Source organism: Cetorhinus maximus, chromosome 16, assembly GCF_964194155.1.
Source record: "Cetorhinus maximus chromosome 16, sCetMax3.hap1.1, whole genome shotgun sequence".
Taxonomy (NCBI): Eukaryota; Metazoa; Chordata; class Chondrichthyes; order Lamniformes; family Cetorhinidae; genus Cetorhinus; species Cetorhinus maximus.
Genome location: NC_135894.1, coordinates 66,621,920 through 66,649,254, shown reverse-complemented (window position 1 = coordinate 66,649,254; position 27,335 = coordinate 66,621,920). Strand labels below are relative to the sequence as shown.

General features: G+C 39.5%; 1 protein-coding gene across 2 annotated transcripts in view; it reads left to right on the top strand.

Annotated features, from left to right (window-relative positions):
* hgd (homogentisate 1,2-dioxygenase) overlaps nucleotides 1–25,799 on the top strand; it is a 32,005-nt gene extending 6,206 nt beyond the window's left edge. For both annotated transcript variants that reach the window (XM_078559957.1, XM_078559958.1), the window contains exons 3-15: nucleotides 799–887; nucleotides 2,347–2,452; nucleotides 3,738–3,797; nucleotides 4,439–4,530; nucleotides 5,607–5,641; nucleotides 7,349–7,428; nucleotides 11,446–11,545; nucleotides 12,307–12,431; nucleotides 16,173–16,277; nucleotides 19,992–20,118; nucleotides 21,287–21,468; nucleotides 24,314–24,488; nucleotides 25,282–25,799. In XM_078559957.1, the coding sequence (XP_078416083.1) occupies nucleotides 799–887; nucleotides 2,347–2,452; nucleotides 3,738–3,797; nucleotides 4,439–4,530; nucleotides 5,607–5,641; nucleotides 7,349–7,428; nucleotides 11,446–11,545; nucleotides 12,307–12,431; nucleotides 16,173–16,277; nucleotides 19,992–20,118; nucleotides 21,287–21,468; nucleotides 24,314–24,457 (1,245 nt within the window). In that variant the 3' untranslated portion in view covers nucleotides 24,458–24,488; nucleotides 25,282–25,799. The remainder of the gene's footprint in view (nucleotides 1–798; nucleotides 888–2,346; nucleotides 2,453–3,737; nucleotides 3,798–4,438; nucleotides 4,531–5,606; nucleotides 5,642–7,348; nucleotides 7,429–11,445; nucleotides 11,546–12,306; nucleotides 12,432–16,172; nucleotides 16,278–19,991; nucleotides 20,119–21,286; nucleotides 21,469–24,313; nucleotides 24,489–25,281) is intronic.
* Nucleotides 25,800–27,335: the final 1,536 nt, after the last annotated feature.

The window sequence follows — 27,335 nt, the reverse complement described above, 5'->3', positions numbered from 1 at the left end:
TGGCCAGCCAGCATGAAATTGCGGTCGGGGCCCGGTCGCGGGCAGCGGTCAGTTTCGCGGCCGCTCCCAGGCCTGCCGCTGCACCCGCCCGACGAGGTAGAAATCCTGCCCCATGTCTATTTCAAAGGTCGTCCTCATTTTAACATTGTGTATAATGCCCGGACATGCTAACTGCTTGTGATTTCAAGCTCACCCTTGATATGCAGAAAATCATATGGAGAATTTATCGTCCCTGCAGGTTAAAGGCAATTGCATGAATAACAAGGTGACACCACTGGAACATTATTTGAATATTCAATTCAAGCTCGAGCCTGTTTCACAAGGGAGTTTCCTGCACCCAATAAAAATTACTCCACTGGAAATGGCTGTGATGTGTGGAATGAGTGGAGCTAGATCTGTGCTAATTTTCTAATTGCTAATGTCCATTATACCCTTATCTTTCAAAGGACAGTTATGGCCTCTAAATGCCAACAACATTTTCATTTGTTTATAATTTACTAAAACACAACTAACTGTTACATCAAACACGAAATGCTTCATGATCTAATAGAAACAAAATGAATGATACATAGTTTTAAAGTTCCGAACAGCCTTGACTGTGCAGGGAAGGGAGTGGGTGGCAGAAGGGGTTACTGGTTCATATCAATTGTTTGACAATAGGTTGTATATGAAATTGTTACCTCTGATTGGTTAGGAATGATGTAATGACTTCCAATTGTTAATAGCAGCCATAACAGGAACAATCTTGTCACGTAAACATTGAAATAACAACACTTCTGCATTTTTTTTACATTTCAGAATAATCCACAGGTTTGTCCATATGGGTTGTATGCTGAACAGCTCTCTGGTTCAGCTTTCACCTGTCCAAGATACAGCAATAAGAGGAGGTAGTATTGATTTTATGGTAAAATTAAGAGCATTACTTACTCCATGTATTGTGACATCTAAACAAATTGGTTCCATTAATTTTCTTATGCGACCATCCTAAAACTATGATAATCATAGAAACTTATTAATAAGTAGATTCCAATATTCAAATGATGAAGAAACTATTGATTGTTCAATAATACCAGCACATCAATTTAGTGAGGCTTCTAAAGCAAGTACTGGATCCTCAAAAGAGGTCTTTAAATTGTGAATGAAATTATTATGAATGCATAATTCTGAGCCATAGTAATTACAAAATTGTACTTATGCTTTGTTAGGTTGAGAACATATTAATCAGATCCTCATTGTAGAGCTGATGGAAAAGGAGTTTAGTAGGTTCAGGAGACAGAGCCAAAATAATGCAGAAAAATATTTTAAAACAGTTTTTCGCTAATTTAACATTTAATTTATCAAACATGTTGATAAAATTCATCCAAAGGAAATTAATCCTGTAAAGGAGTAAAACTGAGTTTTGACAACACCTGATAAGTTGGGGTGAAGAATGCTTTTGATATAAAAGATTTTCTGCATTTTGAAAGGAGAAGAAACATTGGGGTGATGGCTCTTAGGAGATCAGGACGAATCTCTACCTTAATGGCTGATGACCCCTCTGAAAAAGAATCCTAATAGCAGAGGAGAGCCTCAAGCTTAGGCTTATTTCATACTCACCACATCCAATGCTGAAAAGGATACAATTCAGCTTAAGCATAGTGCAAGGTCTGTGTTGATCTGTATATGGTACTTACAGTGGTACCTCGCAAAAGGTGTGGGAGCTTTCAACTTGGGTTTGTGTCATGCTTGAGTTTAACAAGAAATGTATGTAAAGGGAAGGAACACATTTATCTCCGCCTGCTTCTTGATATCAGCAAAGCTTTTCCTCATTTGAAGTCAGGTGTAAGGAGCCATGATAACTGCATTGGCTTAGACAATCACCTGCCTCCCTTCAGTTGCAATTATGTTTTTACTGGAGGCAAGCTTCCAGCCCAAATTAAGCTGAACTCCTATGGTATACCTCCTGTGGGGGGTGGATCTCCAATTTTTGCCTTGAAATAGACTATTATTGCCCACATTAATGAACAATTAATCTACTAGCTTTTCTTCCACCAGTGCAAATTGCCCTTCAATAGAATGCACAGCCTTTTAAAGACTGCTGCTCATTAGAGTTTAGACTCTCCCATATAGTGCGTGACTGGTCAAGTTTTCTTAACCTGTTTTCATGTCCCAGTGGATTATTCAAATTAGAGGAAGAGAGTCCCATTGCAAAATTCGGCATGACTCACTTCCTTAGCTGCAAGTGCAGGTAAGCCTGTCCATAAGGCAGACTAACTTCATTTTTACCATTCTTGCAATATGGGTCCTTCTACGTCTGCACATTTTACTTCAATTTTAATTAGTTCCTTTCTACCCTTTTCTTTCCAGTTGGCTTTATCGTATTTTACCTTCAGTTCTTCACAAGCCCTTCACTTCCATACCCCAGGGAAACCTGACCTACAACTGGGATGAAGTCAGCCCTGATCCCAACCAGGTAACAAAATGTCTTCATGGAGTTGCAATTATGTACGCATAAAAATATTTGGACTACATTTTTAAAGTACAAGCTATCTTATAAAACAAAAAGTCTTGCAAACTGTACATTGCGCCAAAATGCTGTCAAAGATGTATGTTTCAATCTTTTTGACACAGTACCTTTGGGATTAAAACCAGATTTGATTGAATAAGTGCCCCGGTCTAGGAGCTAAGCAATTCATTGTGCCAATGCATTAACAGAAAGAGACAAATTGGCTGGGGGAGACAGTTGATTTCCATATGTTAATAATGGGTAATTGCAATACCATTTGGGTTGATGCCACCAGAGCCGGTTCCTGTTGCTGCTTGCTTTGTTCTTTGGTTCAACACCACAATGGGAGGTGATACATAGATTTGTTAGATGGAAGCTGCTGACACTTAGTGAACCCTAGGTCACAGAGTCATAGAATTGTTTCAGTTTTTGTGCCCTTAATTAGACTTGGAAGAAACTGATTTGGTTTTCATTTTATGTAATGTCAACCTTGCACGATCACGTAATGTACTTCTATACATTTTATGATCAAATTATATCTTTGGAAACAAATTGTGCATTCAAGTAGGACTAAATATGTCAGGTGAATTATAATTTATTGCATTGTATGTCACAACCACTTATCTGTTATTTTTTAATGAACCTGTTCAATAGTTAATAGTCTAAACCACAGTCCAATCAAATGTATACTCTAGGATGTCACAAGAGAATGTATAACATACTGAATAAACTACATACACTACAAAGATTTCTTATTAACCCAAGGCTTACTACATTTTTGGCTATTGGGTGTTTTAAGTTGTTTCACGGGGAACAATTAGTGATCTTTGGTGTTCAGCCTGTCATTTGTAGAACCTGTCTAATTTTCATTTCATTTTGTTGATGGCATGTAAATCCAATAGGGGAAGTGAATCATTCCACCAGATTACTCTTGCAGCCAAGACCACGTAGTCTTCAGTGAAGTAAGGTTAGAAAGTAGGGGATAATTGGACCAGACATAATTCAGACCCCTTTTTAATGTCTTATATTTCATTGACAGGAAGTGATTGCAGATATAATATTTTTAATATGTAGATAGATTACTGCAAAATATAGTACACAATTTGCACATTCACATAGGTCTTTTAAAATTTTTAAATAGAGTTTCGACTCATTGCCTGAAAGACAGTGGAAACCTTGACAGTTCACTTATAGTGTATATCTTTAACTTGAAATAAAACTTGTCTCACAAATTATTTTATTCTGCTTCTAGCTCAGATGGCTGCCATTTAAAATCCACAAAACTACAGAGAAGAGGATCGACTTTGTAACAGTAAGACTGGATTTAGTTTACTTCTGACTGCCTTGACCCATCTGCAAATTTATGTAATGTCATACCAACAATGTTTATGGTTGAGAAAAATACAATTGATAGGGGTAGAAATAGCAAAGTGCTGGTTGGCCAACATGAACTTGGTGCATGGACCAATCCCTGCACTGGAACAGGTATGTCCAAGTGCTGGTTAGAATTGGCCTTGGACTTCATTTGAACCAGACCAGCAAGCTGTAGACACCTGCAACGCAACCTCTGGCAGATTTCCAGCAAAGCGAACATCATTTTCGGGCTGCTGTAACACCAACACTACAATACCAGTGGCCTTTGAGAGTGGGCCAAACAAATATAAGGTTTTTAATATAATATGTAAATAGATGTCTGCAAAATATTGTACATTCATGCATTCCACCTCTCTCATTTTATTAAAGGCAATTAACTTTAATTACAGGAGAGATATGACAATAGCTCTCGTTTATATTTTTTGAAGTAGAATGAAGTGAAAGTGTAATGAGAAACTATCAGTCAGTGTGAATAAGTCCTCCATAATTTATATATCATTTATTCAGTTATGGGTCTTTCCTTACTCTCAGAAATAAACTGCCTATCTCTAGCTATGGAATGGTACTCTCTTTCAACAGGGTTTACATACATTATGTGGAGCCGGAGACATCAGGTCCCAAAGTGGCTTGGCTATCCATATCTATGCCTGCAACACATCAATGGAGAATAAGTATGTGACTATACCTTTAGGAACATTTTCTGTCGTAAACTGTTATCCACTTCTGTCTTTATCTGTGCTATTAAGATTAGAAACTCCTTGTTTTTGTTATTTTTCTCTTTAATTGCTTTATTCTACTCAAGCTATTATTGTTGCATTAAAGACCGAGGCCCCAGTCCTGTCATGAGTACAGGAATTTGCCTGCACACAGGTACCACTGCTGAACTTCAACAGATTTGCTGTTCAGAGCCAGGAAATGCATGCATTGGGCACATTCCCCCACCTGAAAATCACAGCATTGATGGGCAGCCAGGGCACAGGTTCTTATATTAAAATGAGTGAACTGAGGTAATCAGATCATTGTTATATATTTGGCAGTGCCAATCTCCTGCCAGATTTACAGGCAAAGGCTCATAGAAATCCGAGGAATTTCAGCCCCTGAATATTTCTGTGCTTAGCTTAACATCTCCGGGACATGCATTCCAATCTAAGTCAGAAAGGTTGAGGGCATTAGGAATTAGGTAACAGAGTGGTTTCAAACGCAAGAGCTGGGTCCATTGCACTTCAAACAGATGAAGGAACTTGTGTCTTACAGCCAATGTTCACTCTAAGCTGGATGACAACCCATGTCCCCACGCAGGCTGCACACAAATTGGTTCCTTTAAATTATCGCACGTGTGTGGCTATCCAAAAGTTTGTAAAGGCCTTTATTGCCCGCACACTCCAAAAAACATTTAGAAAGAATGTTGCTTACAGCTGCAAAGAGTTTTAAATTAAATTAGTCTCAGCAATCTGACACAACATAGTGCATTTGAATCAACAGGGCAAATATGTCCCAAATGCAAATGTCCCAGATGTGTATATTTGACATCTCCATTAGTCTTAAGTTACCTGGCACTAGTTTGTGTTGAACAGGGTTTACCGCCAGATTACCAGTCTAAAGTACATTGTTTCATTGGTCCAACAGCTAATACAATTCTTCTGCCCTAACCTCGTTTTAAACAATCATGGATTAGTAATTAAATATAACTTCCTACCTAAAATAATAAAATCGTAGTGTACTATAATACTTATGTTTTGTATTTCAGGAGTTTTTATAACTCAGATGGGGATTTCCTTCTAGGTAAGTAAAACCTTTTGAAAAGTCAGTCCACACACTCTACTAGATTATCATAGCTTGAATGAAATGTATCTCCCATTTAATCCAGTGGTTAAACTGACATAACATCTCCCTCAAAACTTAATATTAAAGCAACTGCAGGGCCAATCCTACATTCCATGAATTTGAGCCTTCTGCTGGTGGGACCATGGAACAACATTACAGTTAGAAGGAGATGGAGACAGTCACTGAGGAATGAAATATGGCTTTGAAAGCAAGTTTTAGTAAACACCTTGTCAAACACCAGGAGAGAAATGGGAAGCAATGAACGTCAACAGGGCAAAAGAGGTAGGCGGAAATCCTGTCGGAGAGAAGAGCAATACTTCTTCAAGGTGGACATTCCTTGAAGAGAGGTGGCAGTCAAATTAAACACTAAGATAAAAGCAAAATATTGAATTCCAACTGAAGTTCCACCCCTCATGTTTCGAACCCACCCAGAATTACAGATATCTCTGGGACATGCAACGCTCCTCGGACTGCTGTTCTCGTCGCATCCTGAGATCCACACTCAGTGCCATGCGAAATTTATTTTGATCTATTGTTTCATCTCCACCTTTTATCCCATTTTGATCCCTTCCCCCCACTCCACCCGCACTAGGGCCATCTGCCACTAGCTTGCTTCCCTTAATGTCCCCATTAGTACATCCTTTAGATAATATCACCACCATCAACACCCCTTTGTTCTTTTGTCTATGACATCAATTTCTTCTTGGCCTCCACCTATCACTGGCCCCCTATCGAGCTCTCCTGTACCACCCCCCCTCTACCAGCTTATATTTCATCTCATTTCTATATGTCTTAGTTCTGATGCAGAGTCATACGGACTCGAAACATCAACTGTATCCCTCTCCGCAGATGCTGTCAGACCTGCTGAGTTTTTCCGGTATTTTTGTTTTTGTTCTAGATTTCCAGCATCTGCAGTATTTTACTTATATCTTACAGTTAGAAGGCAGTGTTGTTCATGACTGCAGGATATGGAGTTAAGTGACTGCTTTCCAGTTTATGTGTAGCAGAACATGAATCATAACAAGTAAGGAATGCATGTCTCATTTTGTTGAGAACTGTGTAACTAATTTCAGAATCCATATCAATCCTAGATTCATGGTGGACATTCCTTAGTACTGCCCTTTTACCATTCAGACCTGGATTCATGCCTAGGCAACAAGGGAAAGGCATTATTTTAGTAATGATAAAAGATGATGCAATGTTTCAATTTTGAAGTCTGACCTTAAATCTAATCTGTTGGATCGATTAAAATCTCTGCAGTGCCGTAAGATAGGAATAAGAATACTTTATCAAAAAAAATGAAGTAGGGAACAGCATAAAAGGATGATGCTAAGATGACCACTGCTTACATTCTATTAAACTGCACCACCCAAATAGGGCGCCATAAACATAACTAAGAGTATTGGCCCCCAACATGTAATTACTGTCATTGTGTTGCTTTGGTATTGCTAATGGTATGACATCAATGGCAATTACAGGAAAATTTGCAGGCTTGACCATTCCACCTTGCTGATTTCAAAAAAAGTGCAGTGGTGAATAACCCACAAGCATAAGAAAATGGGGAAAGATGGGGAGTAAGTAAAATAATAGTTCCCCAAAACTGACAATAGGAAGTACCGTATACATTCGATTTTGGATTTTTATTGTATATTTGTTTGATTGCAGTGCCCCAGAAAGGGAACCTGTTGATTACAACAGAATTTGGCAAGATGCTGGTTGAACCCAATGAGATTTGTGTCCTTCAGGTAAGCTGGAAGAAAAGCCTGTTTATGATTCTGTTTTGTTAATCATCCAGTTTGATATTAATGGATACATTTTCCTTCTTCACTTAGCTAGTTTAACAAGACATCATAATGAAAAAAATCTTTGAGTGTTTTTACAAGACAGAGAAGAGTAGGAAAGCTTAACAGAAAATGTATGTTTGAGAAGCTATCTTTTCCAGAAAGTTTTGAAGGCAGTGAAAGAGGTTGCAAGGCAAATTGGTTTAGGAAGAGTGAGTAAGGATATGGGCTAGGTTTTGTGGTCAGCATGAAGCAACTGCACACACTGTGGCCTCAAAGAAAGTTGCCAAAAGATCTAGTGATCTCTGTAGCATGGTTGTCCGCTTTTCCATTGGCAGTTCAATTATGGTGTCCAGTGAAGAGAATCCTAAGCTATGTAGAAGCAGCGATGTATGCAAGCAGGAAAAACAGCTAATTACATTGAAGTATTCTCCCAGACAGCAAACCAGGAAGTTAAAAGCACATTATCCTTCTCATTTCACTTAAATTTTCAGAAAGCAAATGAAGTAATTATGATTGGTTTTAAAAATATGTGGAACCTTTTTATCATAATGGAGATATTTAATATCCCACAATTATAGAATTTGTTTTTCCAGGGATGGTCAGGGTGTGCCATGGTAATTATGAAGTTTTACGCCGTTAAAGATCAAGTTACACCTCATTCAACAAGTAACTTTTTCAAGGACTATTACAGGGAGACTAGTAATGGAAAAGTAGAGGTTTTCATCAATTCATTGATTGTTTAGGGGAGGGTCTTGATAGGGAATCCTATGGAAGAGTGTAGAATCACTAGCAGCAACTTCTGGATTTCCACTTAACTCTGCCCATATGTGGACTCCTGAAGTTGCAGTCAGTTTGAAGGTGAACATGACATGTTTGCCATCATTACCAGTGCTAAATCTGGATTATTGTGAAAGATGTAGTGATTGAGGATTCATCTCTAATGGTTGAGTAGAGGACATGGAAAACAAAAAGAAAACTATAGTCAGAGGAGTAGAGTTTCATTCAATAAGTTTATGACTATCTCGAAAAAGGATCCATCATATAATGTGGGGAGAAACCATGGAAGGATTTGAAAGTGAGGACAGTTATTATGAATACACTGCAAGTAGGAGAAGGCAGCCAGAGGCCTTTACCCAGGACATACACATGGGGCTGAATGCTACGCCCCCACACCCCACTGGCATTTTTGAAGGTGAAGGGAGTTCATATATTTAGCACATGGGTTTCCCATCACCTTCCCGCCTGCCCCCAACCTGTCTCCAATTTTACCGTGGACAGTGGTGGTTTCAGGTAGCCTGCCCGCCTTTGGGCCTATTGAGACCCTCAAGCGTTCAATTAATGGCTAGTTACATGCCTCATTTTGCCTCCGCCACTATTTTATACCCACAGCAGCAGGAGGCCAACGTCGGGTGGATGGCCCAGCAGCTTTTACTAGGTGGGCTGATATCAGGCAAGGGAGAGGTAGTCTCCTTTGTGGGTCCCCTGAGCCCATTAGAGGCACCACCCCTGCCCATGGCCATATCCCGCCTTTAACCCTACTCCCTGGCTTCTCAGATCCTGGCCCCCCACCTCCTCATCCCCCACACTGTGGTTTGTCAACCAGGCCCCGCCAATACCCTGGACTCACCTTGAAGTCCAGCTCCCTAACCTCCTCTTGTTCGGGAACTGTCTATGGTCCCAGCAGTGGTCACTGCTCAAACTTGGCACTGCTGGGACTACAAAGCTGCCAGCCAATCAGATTGTCTGGCAGCTCTCTAAAGTGGGACGTCTTCCCCAGCTGGGGGTGGAAGTCTTGACCTTAGGCAATTAATGCTGCTTCCAGCATAAAATGGCTGCAGGGCAGCCAGCTTGTTGGTGGGCGGGCTCCCTTCCAACTTTTTAGTCAGGGGGTCGGGGAATACTGTGCCACATAAAATCCATCCAGAGTAGGATGGGTGACAATGGGCAGTTGTTCGAATACATCAGAAGCCACTGCCACCAACTTATCTGATTCTTAATTTAATTTTCTATGTACTTAAAGTCATAGGCTGGATTTTCAAAGCGGAGTCAGGAACTTGATGCCTGGATAATATCTGGGTCCCAACTCCGGGCCACAGCTGTGTCGCCCTCACCCACTACTTTGAAATGTAAATGCCCTAATTGGGCCAGAGGCCATTTAGTGTTGCCAAGCAACTCCAGGAGGCAGAGATTGGCTGCAGAATGTGAGTGGCAAAGACAGGCAGCAGCCATGTTGGCAAGAACAAGCAGCACCTTGGAGGGCCAGCAGCATGAATGCTCACGGACATGGCCAAATGGGGCCAAATGAGAGGAAATGTGCACAATCCAGCACAAGATCCCTCAGGTCCCAATATTTTCACTGCATAAAAAAATCTTTCACTTCTGCGTGCTTTGGACTTGACAGCTGTGCACTAACATGCACCAGGCTGTATGGCTTTACCGAATTCATATTTGAAAATTGAATTCTTGCTCTCCCCAATTCATTAGCAAGCTCCTCAAGGAGCTCAATGGGCCATTAATTTCAGGAAAGTGGGTTCCTCGTTCCCACCTCTGCCCTCTCTTTGAAAATTGGAGCACACACCAAAGATGCAGTATCCTGAGATGGCCTCAGGAAATGTGATTTTTAAATCACACCCACAACCATTCCTGACCCTAACACCAATTGAAAATCCATCCCATAGTGTCATTATGGCACAGAAGGAGGCCATTTGGCCCACTGAGTCCATGTCAGCTCTCTGTAGGACAATCAGTCCCATTTCCCCACTCTACTCCCATAGCCCTGCAAGTTTATTTCCCTTGAGTGCCCATCCAATACCATTTTGAAATCAATGATCATCTCTGCTTCCACCACCCTCATAGGCAGCGAATTCCATGTCATCACCATTGTATGAAGAGTCATACGGACTCGAAATGTTAACTGTATTCCTCTCCGCAGATGCTGTCAGACCTGCTGAGTTTTTCCAGCTATTTTTATTTTTGTTCCATGTCATCACCATTCACTGCACAAAAAAAGCTCTTCCTCACATACTCCTGCTTCTCTTGTCCAAAATCTTAAATCTTTGTCCCCTAGTCCTTGTACCATCAGCCAATGGGAATAGTTTTTCTTCATCTACCTTATCGAAACCTGACATAATCTCGTACATCGCTATCAGATCTCTCCTTAATCTCCTTGGTTTCAAGGAGAACAACCCCAATTTCTCCAACTTAATCTTGTAGCTAATCACTCTCTGAATATGTTCTGTCACCTTGAAATATCTATGCACATGGACCCCCATGTCCCTCTGTTTCTGTATACTCTTTAGAACTGTGCCATTTAGTCTATATCGCCTCTCCCTATCACTTCGGCCAAAATGCGTCACCTCATACCTCTGTACTAAATTCCATTTGCCACTTGTCTGCCTATTCTGCTAGTCCTATTGCAGTCAATTCAGATCATCCTCACTGTCTGCCACACCTCCAATTTTTATATATATATGTCAAAAGCAGTGGTCCTAGAGCTGAACCTTGGGGAACACCACTGTTTACTATCCTCCAGTCTGAAGAACAATCATTTATATACATAAAATCATTTTTCAAAAGGATGAATTGATGACAAACTACTGAATTTAAATCCAATATAATTTGAAAGGACCTGGAGAATTAGTATCTGTCATGAATGTAGTACTTTTATCTCTGAAGTCATGATGGTTAGCATTATTGTATTGCTCACATTACATACAGAAACTATACTAATAATTTATAAAAGTAAAAAGGTATATTTCACACACACTTTGAATTTTAATATCAGTAACCTAGTTGTATCCATATGACTCAAGAAGCATATGACGTAATCTCCTTTTGTAACCTTTTCTGTTTTATGAGGATTAACTATGAACTTAAAAAAATTTGATCTGTTTGTCTGCATGACATTCATATTAATAGTTTTTATGAAAAATAACCAATGATACCTAGAACAAATAATAATATAGATCTTTCTTTCAGCGAGGGATGCATTTCAGTGTGCAGGTTTTCGAAGAAACGAGAGGTTACATCTTGGAGGTCTTTGAAGGCCATTTTGAGTTGCCCGATCTTGGACCAATTGGTAAAGATTTTACACTACAAAATATTTAGTCCTGAGCTTTTACAAGACCTATATTCAGTGGCACTGTGGCGCAAAAATATACAGCGAGGACTCCTTTTAACAAACAAGCACAACAGGGTTTTAGATAAAATTTGGAAATGTTGGGAATAATCAACAGGTCAGGCACCATTTGAAAGGTCACTAATGTGCAACATTAATGCTATTTCTCTCTCTACAGATGATGCCAAAACTGCTGAGTATTTCCAGCATTTTCTGTTTTTAGTTCAAATTTCCAGCATCCAGACTACTTTGTTTTTGTTTAGTAAGAACTCATTGGTTCCATTGACTGATTTTAGAATTCTTTAAAATTGATTTTTTACAGATTCCTATTGACATATACCTGAATTTTTCTAAGTTGGTGAATTGGTTAAAATCAATTTCTGACCATTTCTCATTTTCCAAAAACCAGGTTTTTCTCTGTTCTTAAAGAATCCTGAGATGAACAAATCTTGCATTAATGATACCCATCAGCATCATAACAAAACCAACATTTCTGAATTTAAACTGCTCAAAGTACGTCCTCCACTAATTACAGTGGGAGGTTTGCAGAAAGTGTGCCCCCTTCATCTGATTAGCTGAAATAGACAAAATGTGAAATAAATATTTGAGGAAATAGAATTTTTTAAAAAGTAGAAGAAAATTAGCACTCCATATCAAATAAGTATTCTCTCTTGCATTGTCAAAGGTTTAACCCTAGAATCTTATTTAATTTACTTCACTAGGAGCCAATGGCCTTGCCAATCCCAGAGATTTCAAGGTTCCAGTTGCATGGTATGAAAATCGACAGGTTCCAGCTGGGTTCACTGTCATCAGCAAGTTCCAGGGCAAGTTATTTGCTGCTCAGCAGGTAAGGTATCATTGTCAAATACTGAATGTGTTATGAGGACACATAGACACAAATCAAACTAAGCTTTAGTGTAGATGTCCATTAATAAGTTGCCCGGAAAGCGCTCTTCCCAGTGTATTGTCGAACTGTATGGAGCAGGAAAGGCTCATGTTCAGTCCCTGGTTTGTGCTGAATCTCTGCTGGGTCAGCAATAAGGAGTGCTACAACTGGTCAAAGCCCCTGAACTAGAGAGGGGAAAGTTCAGCCAGGTAATCCTTCCTAATCATTATCCAGTGAACTGAGCTGAAGAGTTAAACTTGGCGTAATGTCTCCTCCTCCCTTTGCATAGTCTGCAGGCACTTGCCACCAAGGTTCATATATGGTAGTTTGGGAAACATGCTAAGGGTTTGTAGGTGTCCATGGTACCCTACGCCAGCAAGAGTCAACAGGTTTAGGGTGGAGAGGCGAAAACTGGGTAAAGTCAGTTTCTGCCCATCTTCAATGTAACATTTCCCTCAGCTTGCACCAAGAATGTGAACCAACATCTTTACCCAACCCGATATCAGTTATCAAACTACAGGCACTGTCTTCAGGGACTTCCTGTAGATGATTATGAAATTGCCACTTACTCCACGAAAAGTTTCTGAAACCCTCTTGCATGCCTGTGCAGGTGATGAAGCTGCACTTTGGCAACGTTTCAACGTAATGAAGTGGATTCTAAAGTGTGTTGGCATCCTTCCATCTACAAGAGATGATGGACACACTTATCCTAAAGATTCTCAAAGGATCGCATGAAGTGCTTTTGGTTCCACTCTGTTTAAATTCCCCTCTGTATGCAGCCTATGAGGTACAGATACAAAGACCCTGTGGCAGAGAACCATCTATTTTAAGCCCACCTTTACCTTGTGGCTGTTTCTCTGCTGCTTCCTTCATCTGCCCCCTCCTGTAGTAGTTGAGCACTTCACCTGTCTTTAGTGATTGATGCACTTCACGTAGATATTTTTGTGTAGGTACCTGTGCACCAAAGAGTGCTTCATGTGATAGGCCAGTTTCCTGTTGGTCCCTAATGCAAGCTATTTCATTTTGAAATGCACCTACACAAAGAGAAAGGAACATGTTATATGTATGGGACATGTATCATTGTATTGTTCACACAATAGAAATGCAAATAGAGTGTCATGTTGCTGATGGGCAGATGGACCTCCACGCTGCTGACTGAGTCTGGGAGGGACACTAGGACCACTCTGATCCAGATATGTTTCATCAGAGCAATGGTCATTCTGCATGACATTTGGAGAGGAGATTCGCATTCATCTGAGTGAAAGCAAATATCAGTTAAGAACAAAAATCAACACATTCCAATAGCACAATCACTGCAAGTCTCCAGAGTCTTCACCTGATACTCTCTTCCCCAACAAACTCCATTGCTTTGTTAACCCTTAGTTTCCATTCTTCTGCCTTTCACCATGATGAATTGGAAACACACAAGCCTGCCTTAGTGCAACAACATGCCCAGTGCTTTATCACATAACAGTTTAATATAATTTACAACAGAAACACCTAAGCGACCCACAAAGTAACATTGCCAAAGTGGTGGCATCTGCTCACGGCCACTGCAACAACTTGCTCCTCCTGTGGTTGAGGATGAGGTGGAGGCAGGCTGCTCGTGAGTACCTGTCTGGGACTGAGATGCCTGTGGCAGTCAGCCTCAGTGTGGATGTGCCGAGGTTGGGGTATGGGCACCTCCAAAGGCTGCTGCACTGGCATTATTGTGATGGCAGCCTCTGTCACAGGGCATGACTCTACAGATACTTTGCCCATCGGAGGTCTATATAGGCAGATGATGATGATGATGATGATAATGGAGCCCTGTGAGGAGTGGCCCACTCCACCATCTGTTGCCACCTCAGCCCTTTCTTGATCATTGGAGGGAACCACCAGCTGATGTGCAGCCAGCATACACCCCACCTTCCTTGCAGCATTTACATCACTAACTGGTCAATGCTATAGACTGCAGCATGCATTCTGTGCATGTTAGAGTGCTGTTCCTGCTTCCAATCAGAGTGGTGCTGCACATGGCACTCCATGAGGTTAGCCATTCTCTCAATGGAAGACCTCATGTGCTCAAAGTACTGAAATATTGTGGATCACATGAGATGAATGGACTCCTCCATTCTCATCCTGTAACCCCTCACTGCCTCAGGTAACTCTAATATGTGGTCATACATTTAACATTGATCCTCCAGATTGCTGCTTTGTGACTTCTGAGACTCTGCACTTCCACCCTGTTGAGCAGGGCTGTGCTTATCTTCCATGCGCCGATGGGGATCGGCCATAGCCATCTCTTCCTGCTCTCGCAGGTTGTGCACTTCAACCTGTGTCACATTTTCATCATCTGCATGAGGACCCACTGAAGAGTGTGAGTATCTGTGCTGCTGTGTCTATCTCTGGACTCATTTTGCCACTAAGCAGATCATTGAAACTTTTTCCTCCACTGGACCCAGTTCCTCATTACCATTCCTCTGCAGCTGATCTCATGAGCCACTTCCAGCCCCACCTTCTTGTTAAGCCTTTCAGGCTTTCTGTTCTGCCAGCTGGGAGCAGGATGCTTTTCTGAGCTGTCACTGCCTCCAGCAACACCTCATATGAGGTGTCAGAGAAACTTGGGGGGGGTGCTTCTGTGGATGGGGCCCTCCATACCCACTTCCTCTGATCAGCTTCTCCTTCCATCATTAAAACAAACAGCAATAACAACCTTGGCTGCCACTTGCCATTTAAATCGGACCTGCTGCTCCCTGTCACCCATTTCATTCCTGCGCCCACTGCCGCAAATTGGACAATGAATGCGACTTTGGGTAAATTAAGTGATTTTTCAATTGAAATCGCAATGCATGTGCATTGCTGATGTAGTTTGGGGTCAGGACCGGAAATGAATGCGACATTGGGGTCCCTACCCTGGAATTGAAATTCCACCCTTGAGTCTAAGGAAGGCAATTTCTGAATTTATATTTACAAGTATCTAGGCATAAAGGAACAGGGATAGGCCAATCAGACCTTTGAGGCTATTCCACCATTCAATCAAGTCATGGCTGATTTATACCTCTACTCCAACTGCTTGCTGTCTTTATGTATTCTTCAATTCCTTTACCTAACAAAAGCCCATCATTTTTGGTCTTAAAAATTTAAATTGACTCAGCAACCATAGCCTTTTAGAGGTTAGAGTTCCAGATCTCCACTACCCTTTGTGTGAAAAAATACTTTCTGATTTCATTCCTCAATGTCTTGGCTCTAACTTTAAAATTGTGCCCCCTTGTTCTGAATGCCACATCAGAGGAAATGGTTTCTCAATATCTACCCTACCTAATCTCTTTTATGGTTTTAAACACCTCAATTAAATCACCCATTAACCTTCTAAATTCAAAGGATTTTGAGTCAGGTTTATGCCTCTTCTCTAAATGTAACTCATTCTGGTGAATCTGTGCTATCCCACAGCAAAGTTAATATTTCTTTTAAATTCAGTTGCCAAAGTTAAACACAGTATTCCAGGTAGGATCTGACCAAGGTTCTGTACAACTGAAACATTACTTTCTCACTTTTATCTTCTAAGCACCTTGAAGTAAAGGCAAATATACTTTAATTATTTAGAATTACTTTACATGCAAAGGGAAACTGATCCTGGGATCAATTTTCCAAGGATCTCAAATGTAGTTCTTCAATTTCTAATGTTGGAACAGATCAAGTAATTCCATCTATTATTTTCAGGGCTTCTCTCCATTTAATGTTGTGGCCTGGCATGGAAACTATACACCCTACAAGTACAATCTGCAGGACTTTATGGTCATTAATTCTGTTTCATTTGATCATGCTGTAAGTAATTTTCTTCATGTATCTCTGTTTTATTTTTGGCACATAAAGCACAGGTACCATTTGGAAAGTTAGGTATTTCTGAAAAAAGAGACTCTTTTGTCAAAACTTTTCGTCTTGCACTCATCAGGACCATTCACAAGAAAACCAAATGTAAAGGGAACAATAATTTATACTATATTAGAAGAGAGTGCTGATTGGTTGGCAATTGGACTCTGATTGGTGGAGGCATTGCCATACAGAATGTACCTGTTGATGGTGATTGACAGTTAACTGACAAGCAATGTTTGAAACTTAAACAAGACAATTTGATTCTGAGTGGTCAAGGCATTGGCCTGAGGAATGAATCAGCGAATGGCTGTCACTTATGTTGTTTAGCTGAAACAGGCACAATGTGTGTACATGTTCTTTCTGACTGCAAAGAACAGGGCCCTGTGTATTAATATATGTAGCTTCCAGTACACACAAATGCACCACATTGCTAGCCCAACTGACAATCTTAAATTGGTTGTCAGCTTAATTCTTAGCACATTGAGGATTATTTAGCAAATGTTGTACAATTGTGAATCACAATAAATTTTGGACACTGTGTTTTGAGTTGTGCAGGGTATGGTTCATACTTTGCCCGTTGCGAACAGCGGCTAGGGCACGCTGTTTGATACGATCCAACAGACTTTAGGATATATGGGCCGAAATTCATATATCGCATTAATCATTTGTGTGGTAGGCAGAACATCTTTTTGGCTTGATGGCAATATCCTGTTAGTGGTAAATACCACTCATGTTGCTACTGCATAGTAGCAGTGTGAAACAACCAGCTTCACCTGTTTCTCCAATTTTTGAAATACCTTGCCCTTCCAGGGTAATCCGAGGCATTTTTCAGGGCTGAAAGTTTAGGCCTTAGGCCCATTCATGGGTTTGTGTTATACGCAGCACAAAATGATCTGATCAGGGAACCATTATCGCACAGAATGCCTTTGATGCAGCCTATTTTGGTGGTGCAGCACTATATCATGGCAATCTAGACCTTCACCATTATGGTAAATCAGTATTCATCGAACTTATGTTGAGTTCAGTTTTAACAACACCATGTATGCCCAAATAGATAGTGTTGCCATGTGAGCCCCTCTAGGCCCAGCTCTCGCAAACATCTTTATTCAGCTCCATCAGAAACATGTCTTCAATGGAATGACACCTAACCTCCTGCCCCTTGCATATTTCCAATATGTGGATGATGCGTTTGTTATATTTAAATCTGCAGGTGCATGTAATAATTTCCTTGCATGTCTCAATAGACTCCATCCTGCACTCAAATTCACCTTTGAAATGGAGAAAGTGAACTCCCTTTCCTTGACGTACTAGTTGAGAAATCTGCCTGGGTTCTCTACCACAAGCCTACCTTCACTAGTCAATATATGTGTTGGGATTCTTACAGTTCCATGCACTATTGACATTATCAGCAGCTTTGTAAATAGGACCCAAGCCATTTGCTCACCAAGTAAGCTTAATGCCGAAATAGGGTTGTTCTGATGAGTGCAAGATGAAAAGCTTTGACAAAAAAGTCTCTTTTTTTCAGCTATACTCAAGTTCTGCACTACCAAATGACTAAAAGTCAGATATGTTGCAAGGATGAGGTGCAAAGCTGATGGTTTTTCTGTTTTCCAACACAATGAAGGCTCTTTGATTTCTAATCAAACTAAGATCAGTTTCAGCAGTGGGGACTTCCAGTGAAAGACATGTTTTGCATGTGTCTGGGAGATATCAAGGGAGCATCAGCCGACAAAGGTTCTGCTTTATACTACCACAATGTGTACCATTAGTGTATCGTTCAATTGATGGATCTAATATGTGCACAGCTGAAAGATAAGACTATAAAAGGAGAGAAAATATCAAAGGAACAGAGGAAATGTCACAAAATTACAGATTCAAACAGTCGTTTGGTAGTACAGAACTTGAGTATTGCTGAAAACTGAGACTTGTCTAAGCTTTTAGTCTTGCACTCATCAGGATACTTGCAGGAATACCAATATAAGGGGAAAACAACAATTTATACTGTATTAGAAGAGAGTGTTGATAGGTTGGCAAGTGGCATTGCAATGAAGAATGCACCACTGATTGTGACTGACAGTTAACTGCCAAGTTAGAAATTTAAACTGGGCAGCTTGACCCTAATTGGTCAAAGCATTGCCCTGAGGAATGCATCAGCGAATGGCTGTCACTTATTTTGTTTAGCTGAAACAGGCGCAGTTAACTATTGGTCACCATCAGTGGTGCATTTTCCATGGCAACACCACTTGCCAAACAATCAGCACTCTCTTTACATTCAGTATAAACTGTTGCTTTCCCCTTATATTGGTATTCTTACGAGTGTCCTGATGATTACAATTTCACATTAATTTGACCTCTATGAAACTACAGAATCCATTTGTGGAACTCTTTTAAGCATTTTCAGGTGGACCGAACCACACTAAGGACCATTTCTTGGGAGAAGGAATCATGCAAAAAAATGACTCCTCTTCAGGGTGTTATGACATGGCAGCTGATGTGTGCCAGGCAGACCAAATCCACAAGGGAAACTTGGCCATGCTATCACAACAGTTTTGCAATTTGTATTTATTAAAAGATATGTGCACTGAATTCAGAAGTAATGAGTCCACTAACACCTTTCGAGATTTAAAAAAAAAACTAACTTAAAACATTTATTAACAAAAGAAAAGATTTCAAGCATATAAGATTACAATTACTTAATACCACAAAAAAATCCTAAAATTTCTAATTAACTGGACTCCCAACTATACACTCCCTTTAATGCAACACTCCATATTAGATTTTAAATTTGAATAATAAGCCAGCAAGTTTGCCACAGCACCCACCTGACTGTGGAATTCCAAAGGCTTTCCTTCACCTTTGGTTACTGGACACAGAAAACTTCTGCAAAAGTGGCTGGTGGCTTCCCCAAGGCTGTTTTACACACTCCTTTTAAATCTTACATGCCTCCCCCCCAACATAGCCTTCCATTCTTTTTACATATGTATTCTGTAATTCCACTGTTCTACGTGTCTTTGGAAATTTACTTTTCCCATAATATAAAAATCTTTCATGTTGTCAATATGGTCAGTACCTTTAGGAAAAATAAACACACTTATCTTGCTTATCTTGTTAGCTGTAAACATCCTTTCATCCGTTTAAAACCTAGGCAACCTCTTCACATATCTAAAAGTGAAAATTTCCTTCACATCCTATATGCTGAGCCCTCATCCATGTTTACTCATTAGCATTTCAAATGCCTTTTACCCCTAACTTCTTTTGATAATGCCCGACTTTAATTCAATTAAATCACACAGACAGAATCATCTACACACATACCCGTAAGCCTACTTTATGATAAACCACAACAATATAATTAGAAGAAATGTTAGTTTCATGACAAGGGGCAGGCATTTCATTTTTCATTTTGGTCGAATTTTAAATATGTAAATATGCAAAAAAAAGTATTATATGAAAATTAAAGAATCAAGGAATTAGAGATAAATTTTGAGAATCCTGTCTTTTCATTCTGTTTTCCAAACAGTTCAGTTAAACTTTAAAGCTTTCGCACAATAGATTCCTGTGCAAGGGAAAAGTGGAGTACCCCTGAAACCAAAAACAGACAACACAGATATGCAAGGTGCTTGCGATATAGAACACTAATCTAACGACAACCCTATTTGTTTTCAGGATCCTTCGATTTTCACAGTGTTAACTGCTAAGTCGACCCGTCCAGGTGTGGCAATCGCAGACTTTGTGATCTTTCCACCACGCTGGGGAGTGGCTGACCACACATTCAGGCCTCCTTACTACCATCGTAAGACATGGCAAATAAAATGTGTCTTATATTAACACAATACAGTAGCAGAAACTGATATTATATTCAAGAGGGCAAGTACACCAGTGTGGTGAATCCCATCTAGTCTTTGGAACTGATTTTAAAAGATCTTAGACAGATAATCTAAAACAGATTAAAATTTAATTTGTAATTAATCTCCATTTGAAAGCTGGGAGGTACTCTGTAATGTTACATGATTATTTTTAAATTGGACCAACTATTTAAGTTTCATCTTATTTCTGTAGTGTGGAATGTAAGAACATTTAGGTCATTGCTCATGCATGAATATGCAAATACATGACTGACAACCATATTATAGCTATTTTGTAGTAAATTTTTTATGATCTCATAATCCTTTGTGTGAAAAAAACTCCTTTAGCACTGACCCTCAATCTACGCTTCCTGTTATCAATTCAATAAACAGTAGAAACAAAATTCTCTACCCTCTTATAACCTTTAACAATTATGTAGTCTTTCTTTGTAATTGTAACTATAACCTTTAACTCCCAACATCATACTAATAAATCTCTGGCGTACCTTTCCCATGACTCTAATGTCCAATCTAATATCACATTTTAGTGTTACTATTAAGTAAGATGTACACAGGAGGCCAAAACTTTGGATGCACTCCCACAATCAATCGGGTGGGAGTATGGTGGACCCATAATTCCCACAGGATTCCTGAGGAGCCACCACCTGTTTCAAAGAAGGGGTCACATACCGTATGGGTGAGGAAAGGGACTTGTGGGCTTGGAGTTCCTGATCCCAGCCTGCAGATCAACAACAGGCTGATACACAACAGACTGGTACATAGAGTGATTAGAGATGCCTGCTAACATATATTAATTCCATTTGAGGGTCCAGGCCTATAAGCTTTAAGGTGGGTTTTACTCCACCACAGGGGTAATCATCCTTGTGCAGTTCCCAAGTCTTTACCTGTTGAGTTTTGAATTTTACGAAAAAGTTGAGTAGCAAACTGTTAATATAAAGAGACTTAATGAAACTTTTTCAAGAACTGAACATTATTGTTTTAAAATCCCAGCATGGCTCTACTTAAGATTAAATAATAACCAGAAAATTGAAACATTGTAAAAAGTAGGATCAACAGTTTACAAATGTTTTCATGCTTTGTTTTTTTCCTCACCAGGCAACTGTATGAGTGAATTTATGGGGCTGATTAAAGGTCATTATGAGGCGAAAGAGGGGGGTTTTATGCCTGGTGGAGGTAGTCTGCATAGTATTATGACTCCACATGGGCCAGATGCAGAATGCTTTGAGAAAGCAAGCAAGGCAGAACTCGGACCAGAACGAGTAGCTGACGGAACAATGGTAAGTGACAGAAGAACGCAAAGACAGTGAGATGCAATTTCTGTACAATGGAACAAGTTTTCTCGATCATCAGCTACCCATCTTAAGCAACTCCTTTATTTCCAAAAGTCGTTTCCTATTGGAACCAAAACTATATGTTAATAAGCTGGCAAACATATGAGAGGCAGGATAGTAATAAGAAAGTGGAATCTAGGTTATGCAAGCATTCGTAATCACAGGATTGATCACACCCTATACTTCATTAGTGTTGCAGCTATAAACTGTCTCCTTTATACTTTTGGAAGGGAGAAAAATATGTCCACTGTCTTATCTTAAATCAGTTTACCAAATTCAGGCAAATAAGGACCTTAAGAAAATACAATTGCATTTTTTCTGTTAATATTTTGTTCTGCTCACTCTTTAAACTCCATAACAAAATGAATATGGCCCATTAAAATTATATTAGTTGCAACAAGAGTGTTGGCATGGTCTTACTAACTAAAAAGACTTGGAGAATGAACTTGCTTTTATTTCGTGCTTTTCACAACCTCAGGGTATCCCAAAGTACTTTATTGCCTCTGAAGTGCTTTTGGAAGTGTAGTCACTGTTATAATGTAGGTAAATGAGGAAGCCAATTTTTCCACAGTCAAGTTCCAAAAATAGCAAAGATAATGACCAGATAATATGTTTTGGTTGTAATTTTGGCTGAGGCATAAATACCAGCCAGGAAGCGCTTACCCGATCTTCATCAAATTGTGCCATGGGAACTTATGCATCCACCCGAGAAGCAGACAGAGCCACAGTTTAGTGTCTCATCCAAAAGATGCATCTCCAATAATGCAACACTCCCTCAGTGCTGCACTGAAGTGACAGTACCCATGTGCTCAAGTCTTTGAAGTGAGGCTTGAACTGCCAGCATTCTGTATCAGAGTTGAGAGTACAGCTACAAGTGCAAGGATGATACATAATTCACCAACATAACCAACTTTTAAAAGTCAGAATAAATAACGCCTACCCAAAAGTTGCATAAGTCACACCATAAAAAACAATTTTCATCCCTGGTAAGTTTGGGGTAGTGACTTATACATCTGGCATCATCATTTCATTTGACAAGTTCAGCATGACCAGTTTAATTAATTTGAATTGAGTAGCTGTACCTTATCTGAACTGAACAGATCTTTCTCAAAATATAAAATTAACTTGCATGAAGAAACAAAACAAAATCACAAAATACTACAAAGTAGACTAAAGAACTAAGCCAACAAAAAGGCCATTTCTCATTAAAGGATCAGGGTTACCAAGTGGGAAGAATAAATAAAGGGGAGAAAGCCCTGCTTAAAATAGAAAAAATAAATAAACAGTAAAGTGCCTTGCTGGACCACAACCAAAGAGAATCTTGCCAATGTACAGGAAGAATGAGCATGAAGCCAAACTTGAAAAGGCCTTATCTATTCATATTCATACTGAGCTGATAATCACATTAAGTAGATAAGTGCTGTGATCAACAATACGTGAAAATACAGAGGACTAATTAAGGGACTAATCATATAACGGTATGCATCTGCCATGTATTATTGGCATGGAGGCCTAGGATCTACCAATCACCTGATGGGCTCAAATCCCAATGCAGCTGTTCAGATTGTATCAGAAGGCTCATTAAGGTCACACATTTTGTTTAAATTCAGGTGCCTATAAGTAGCCAAATGGCACTTCAGACACCAAGTGCCCACCAGGAAGAATACTTCAAGGACAGCCCATAGTTGGAATAAATATTTCTACTGGGAGTCTCTCTCCCTATAACAGGGTCACTTTCCTTGCTACCATTGCTGTTTTCAACCTTCAACAGCCAAATTGCACAAGTGGACAAGTCCCCAGTGGCAAACCAATACAAAAAAAATGATAGCACTCTATCAGTAGCCTTCAGCCCTTAATTTGCTCCTAGCCAACCACTTTCTGGCCCCCAACTACTGTGGTGCTCTCAATGCAATGTGCTGTGTGCCAAGATCACCAATAAAATATTCAAATAAATCGACTTTGCATTAAGGGATTAGGTCCGGTCTCTCGGGCATAGGGACAGGCAATATCTCAGGAGCGGAGATGATGACAAAGTGGTCAAGATCATATTACCATCATCTTATTTCTTCCATATTGCAACTGTGTACAGAATTTCCTAAAGTTTCTGAACAACCCATTAGCTTGTCAAATTAACTCAAATTGATTTTCCCATGATAAACATTTGCAGAAAAATTACAATTCACAAGTGGGTAATTAGAGAAGTGAATGCTAAAGAGATGGTAATTCAACATCTTATGTGAGATCAGTGCTTTACTGTCAAGATATTGTTCCTGTTTCTGGAAGACCTGCAAAATCTTTTGCATGACCTTATTCAGTAGAAGCACCATATTAAATCTACTCAATCAAGACTACTAGAATTCAAACATCTCCCAATCATAAACTTTCTCAACTGGCATTAATAGGGCGAAATTAAAATGGGTGAAAATAATTACTTTTCAAAATTTGATCATGAGAACAAGGGATTGCCATTATAGGTATATGCAGCAATACCTCAAATTTGTTACTGACTCATGAGCTGTCTGTATCACAAACAGGGACTTCAACACTGCAGATTGCTTCCGAACATGCTCATGGTGCAGAGTACTGCTAGAGAACATGTATCATCCAATTGAGTACTATTGCCAAGTTTGTACAGACTGGAAAATGAGTTGTTTTTAGAAGAACGCATACACATCTTATGTCAAATTGGAATAATTAACAATGTTCATCTGTCCCTGTACAATACTGCATAATACTCGATCCATTGTTAAGCAAATCCATTCATTGTTTCATTTTCTATTTAATTTGACAGGCATTTATGTTCGAGTCCTCACTTAACATGACTGTCACCAAATGGGGCCTGGAGGCCTGCAATTGCCTGAACAAAAGCTACTCAAAATGTTGGCAGCCACTGAAAAGTCATTTTAATCCTGACTGGAAGCCAAATGACAAGTGAACCTGGGATACAAGATGCCTGTAACTACAGGGTGAGATAGTCCAATAAACCAAATTAACTGTGGTGTTAAAAAGGAAATAGATATCTGGAAAATACAAGTATTAAAGGGACATAAAGAAGCAGGAAATTTGGATTAAAGACATAAGAACTGCTACTGAACAAACTGCTTGGTGTCCCTTTGATTGTCCATTGTACATATGCTATACAACTGGTGGCTCCACCCTGCATTTCTTCTGTTGTCCTGTATACATATAAGTAAACCAAATAGTACAGAAACACTGTACAAGGAGAGGAATAAAGGCAAGCTAGAGTCCAAAAAACATTTCCATTAGAACATGCTTAGCATCTTCCCCTCAACCTTTAAAGATGTAGGATCCTATAATGGCAGACCACTGGAGTCAGCTGAAGCATTTCATTAAGGATTCACACAGGCATGAAATTGCCGCTGTAAACAAGAGTAGAAGCTGAGACTGGGCAAAGGTGTTAAGAGACCTTCATGAACAATTGTGGAACTTTAAAAGATCATTGATTGTTCCAGTGAATTGTGAGCTCAAGCATCACTTAAAACTTGAGTTCATAGTCAATACTGAAAATTCCAACAGGATGCTAAAACACTCACACAATAAAAGCACAGCTTGCAACAGATATATTGTTTTCAGTCCATCAGTGCATTCTTAAATGTGAGCATGCTGAGAGTCTGGCAATTGATTGAGAGATCCATAATCTGACACCATTTTCACGATATTTGTCCCAGAGAAATGTTTAGATTTATATTTGCAATTGATGTGTTTTTTGTTGACTTACATTTATTTTTGTAATTTCAGATCAGACCTATGACCACAGGAAAGAAATCATAACAATATTTCCATTTTATTTACCATCTACGCCAAATGGATAGATCATCAGGTCACCACTAAAATGTAATGTTCACTTCTACTAAGTAAGATTGATGGCAGTAATTAAAAAGTGTAATATTTCCATTTATAATTAAGTGTAATATTTCCATTTACCTAAATGATTGCATTTAATAATGAATTTCATAAAGTAAATGACTGATGTTTAGCCTCATTGCCCTGAACCAATCGTTATCAATAAAGAATATGATGGTTCACAAAGTGGTCATCAAATTTATGTTTATACCCACTTGCTAGCCCGTTCGATCTGTCCCATTTGGAAAGCTAAAACCAGATTGATGCAACTAATTTAGTACTACAATTCTTTGTAATAGAATATATCCTCAATTATCCATCACATAGGAAACCTGGACATCATTTTTTCAGTGTCTGATGGGAAATGAACATTGTGGAAGATAACGTAGCACAAAAATAAACTACTTGGCCAGAATTTGCTGAATAAATAAAGTTTAAATCATGCACCACTATTAGTACATAAATAACCCAGCAATTTGTGACGAAGATACCCTGAGTTGGAAATCGCCATAGACTACTGGACAGTTTGTATTACTCCAACATTAACCTTGCAAAACAGCAACCGCCCCATGAGTTAAGATATTGTCGCATTTGCATTGATAAAACAAATTAAACTTATTGCAAAAATTAGGATTTGTATTTAACAATGCAAGGACCTTTTAAGTGAGATTAACATTCCTATAATACCATTCAACCTTGGAGGCTCAGAAAGGGAATAATTGGAACTGTGGCATCTCACTCCTGTAGGTAGTTAAACTGTTCCTAGAGACTTTTAAAGGTTAAAATTGAAAAACTCTTACTTTTCTGGTTTTCATTTTCCTCTCCATCCAAATTATTTCTATTTCTCTCCCTGCATTTAATTTGATTCCCATTTACTTAATTTCCTTGTCATTCCGGTTTCTTTCCCTATCCTTAAATCTCAACAGATTAAAGAGATAGACTATTGGTTTGGTCCCATCATTTACCAAAATCCCAGATTATTGGTACCCAGAGGTCCCCATTGCACTTCCAGCAAATTGCACAAACATTCTTCAAGCTGAAGCGTGAAGAAAAAATTCTCATGCCACAAGTCTCACTCTAGCAAATTCTGGGCCATTCTTCTAACCAGCTATGTGAGCCCTGCAGCTTTGATCTAAAAGATTCAGAAATAATATTCCAAAGTGTTACAATGTGATGTAAATGAGTAGCATAGCTACCTTCAATCATGCTAACATAACACACTAAAAAATAAATTTATGGGAATCAGAAACAATGTCATGCATTGTTTTTTGGTGCAATGCATAAAGAACCTGACCAAGGGTAAATTGTACAAGGTTCTAGGAAGTACTTATTAATATGGTTTCTCAACTCCATTCTGACTAAATTGCTGATCACCCAAATTCCTTTCCTGGCTCCCACAGTAGCTGATATTGACAGTTCTGTCCCCTCAGTTACTGCCCCACTCTCCTTCAAATTCACTGTCTTCACTCCTCTACTCAAAAAACTCATTGCTCCTCTGTCCTTGCAACCCACTGCTCCATCTTCTACCTTTCTTTCCAAAGTACTTAAATGTGTCGTCACCTCCCAAATCCATGCCCATTTTTCCTGGAATCCCTCCAATTGGATTTCTGTCTGGCCACAGTGCCAAAATGCCACTTACCAATGTCACAAATAACATTGTGTAACTGTGAAAAAGGCAACTATCCCTCCTCATCCTTCTACAGCCTTTAACACAATTGATCATCGCATCTTCCTCCAATGCCTCTCCACTGTTGTCCAACTGAATGGGACTGCATGTGCCCAGTTCTATTATTTTCCATAGCCAGAGAATCACCAGCAATGAATTCTCTTCCCAATCCCTCACTGTTATTTATGATGTCCAAGGATCTTTCCTTGGCTCCCTCCTATTGCTCATCTACAGGTTGTCCTTTGGCGACATCATTTGAAAACAGTGTTTTCATTTATACACT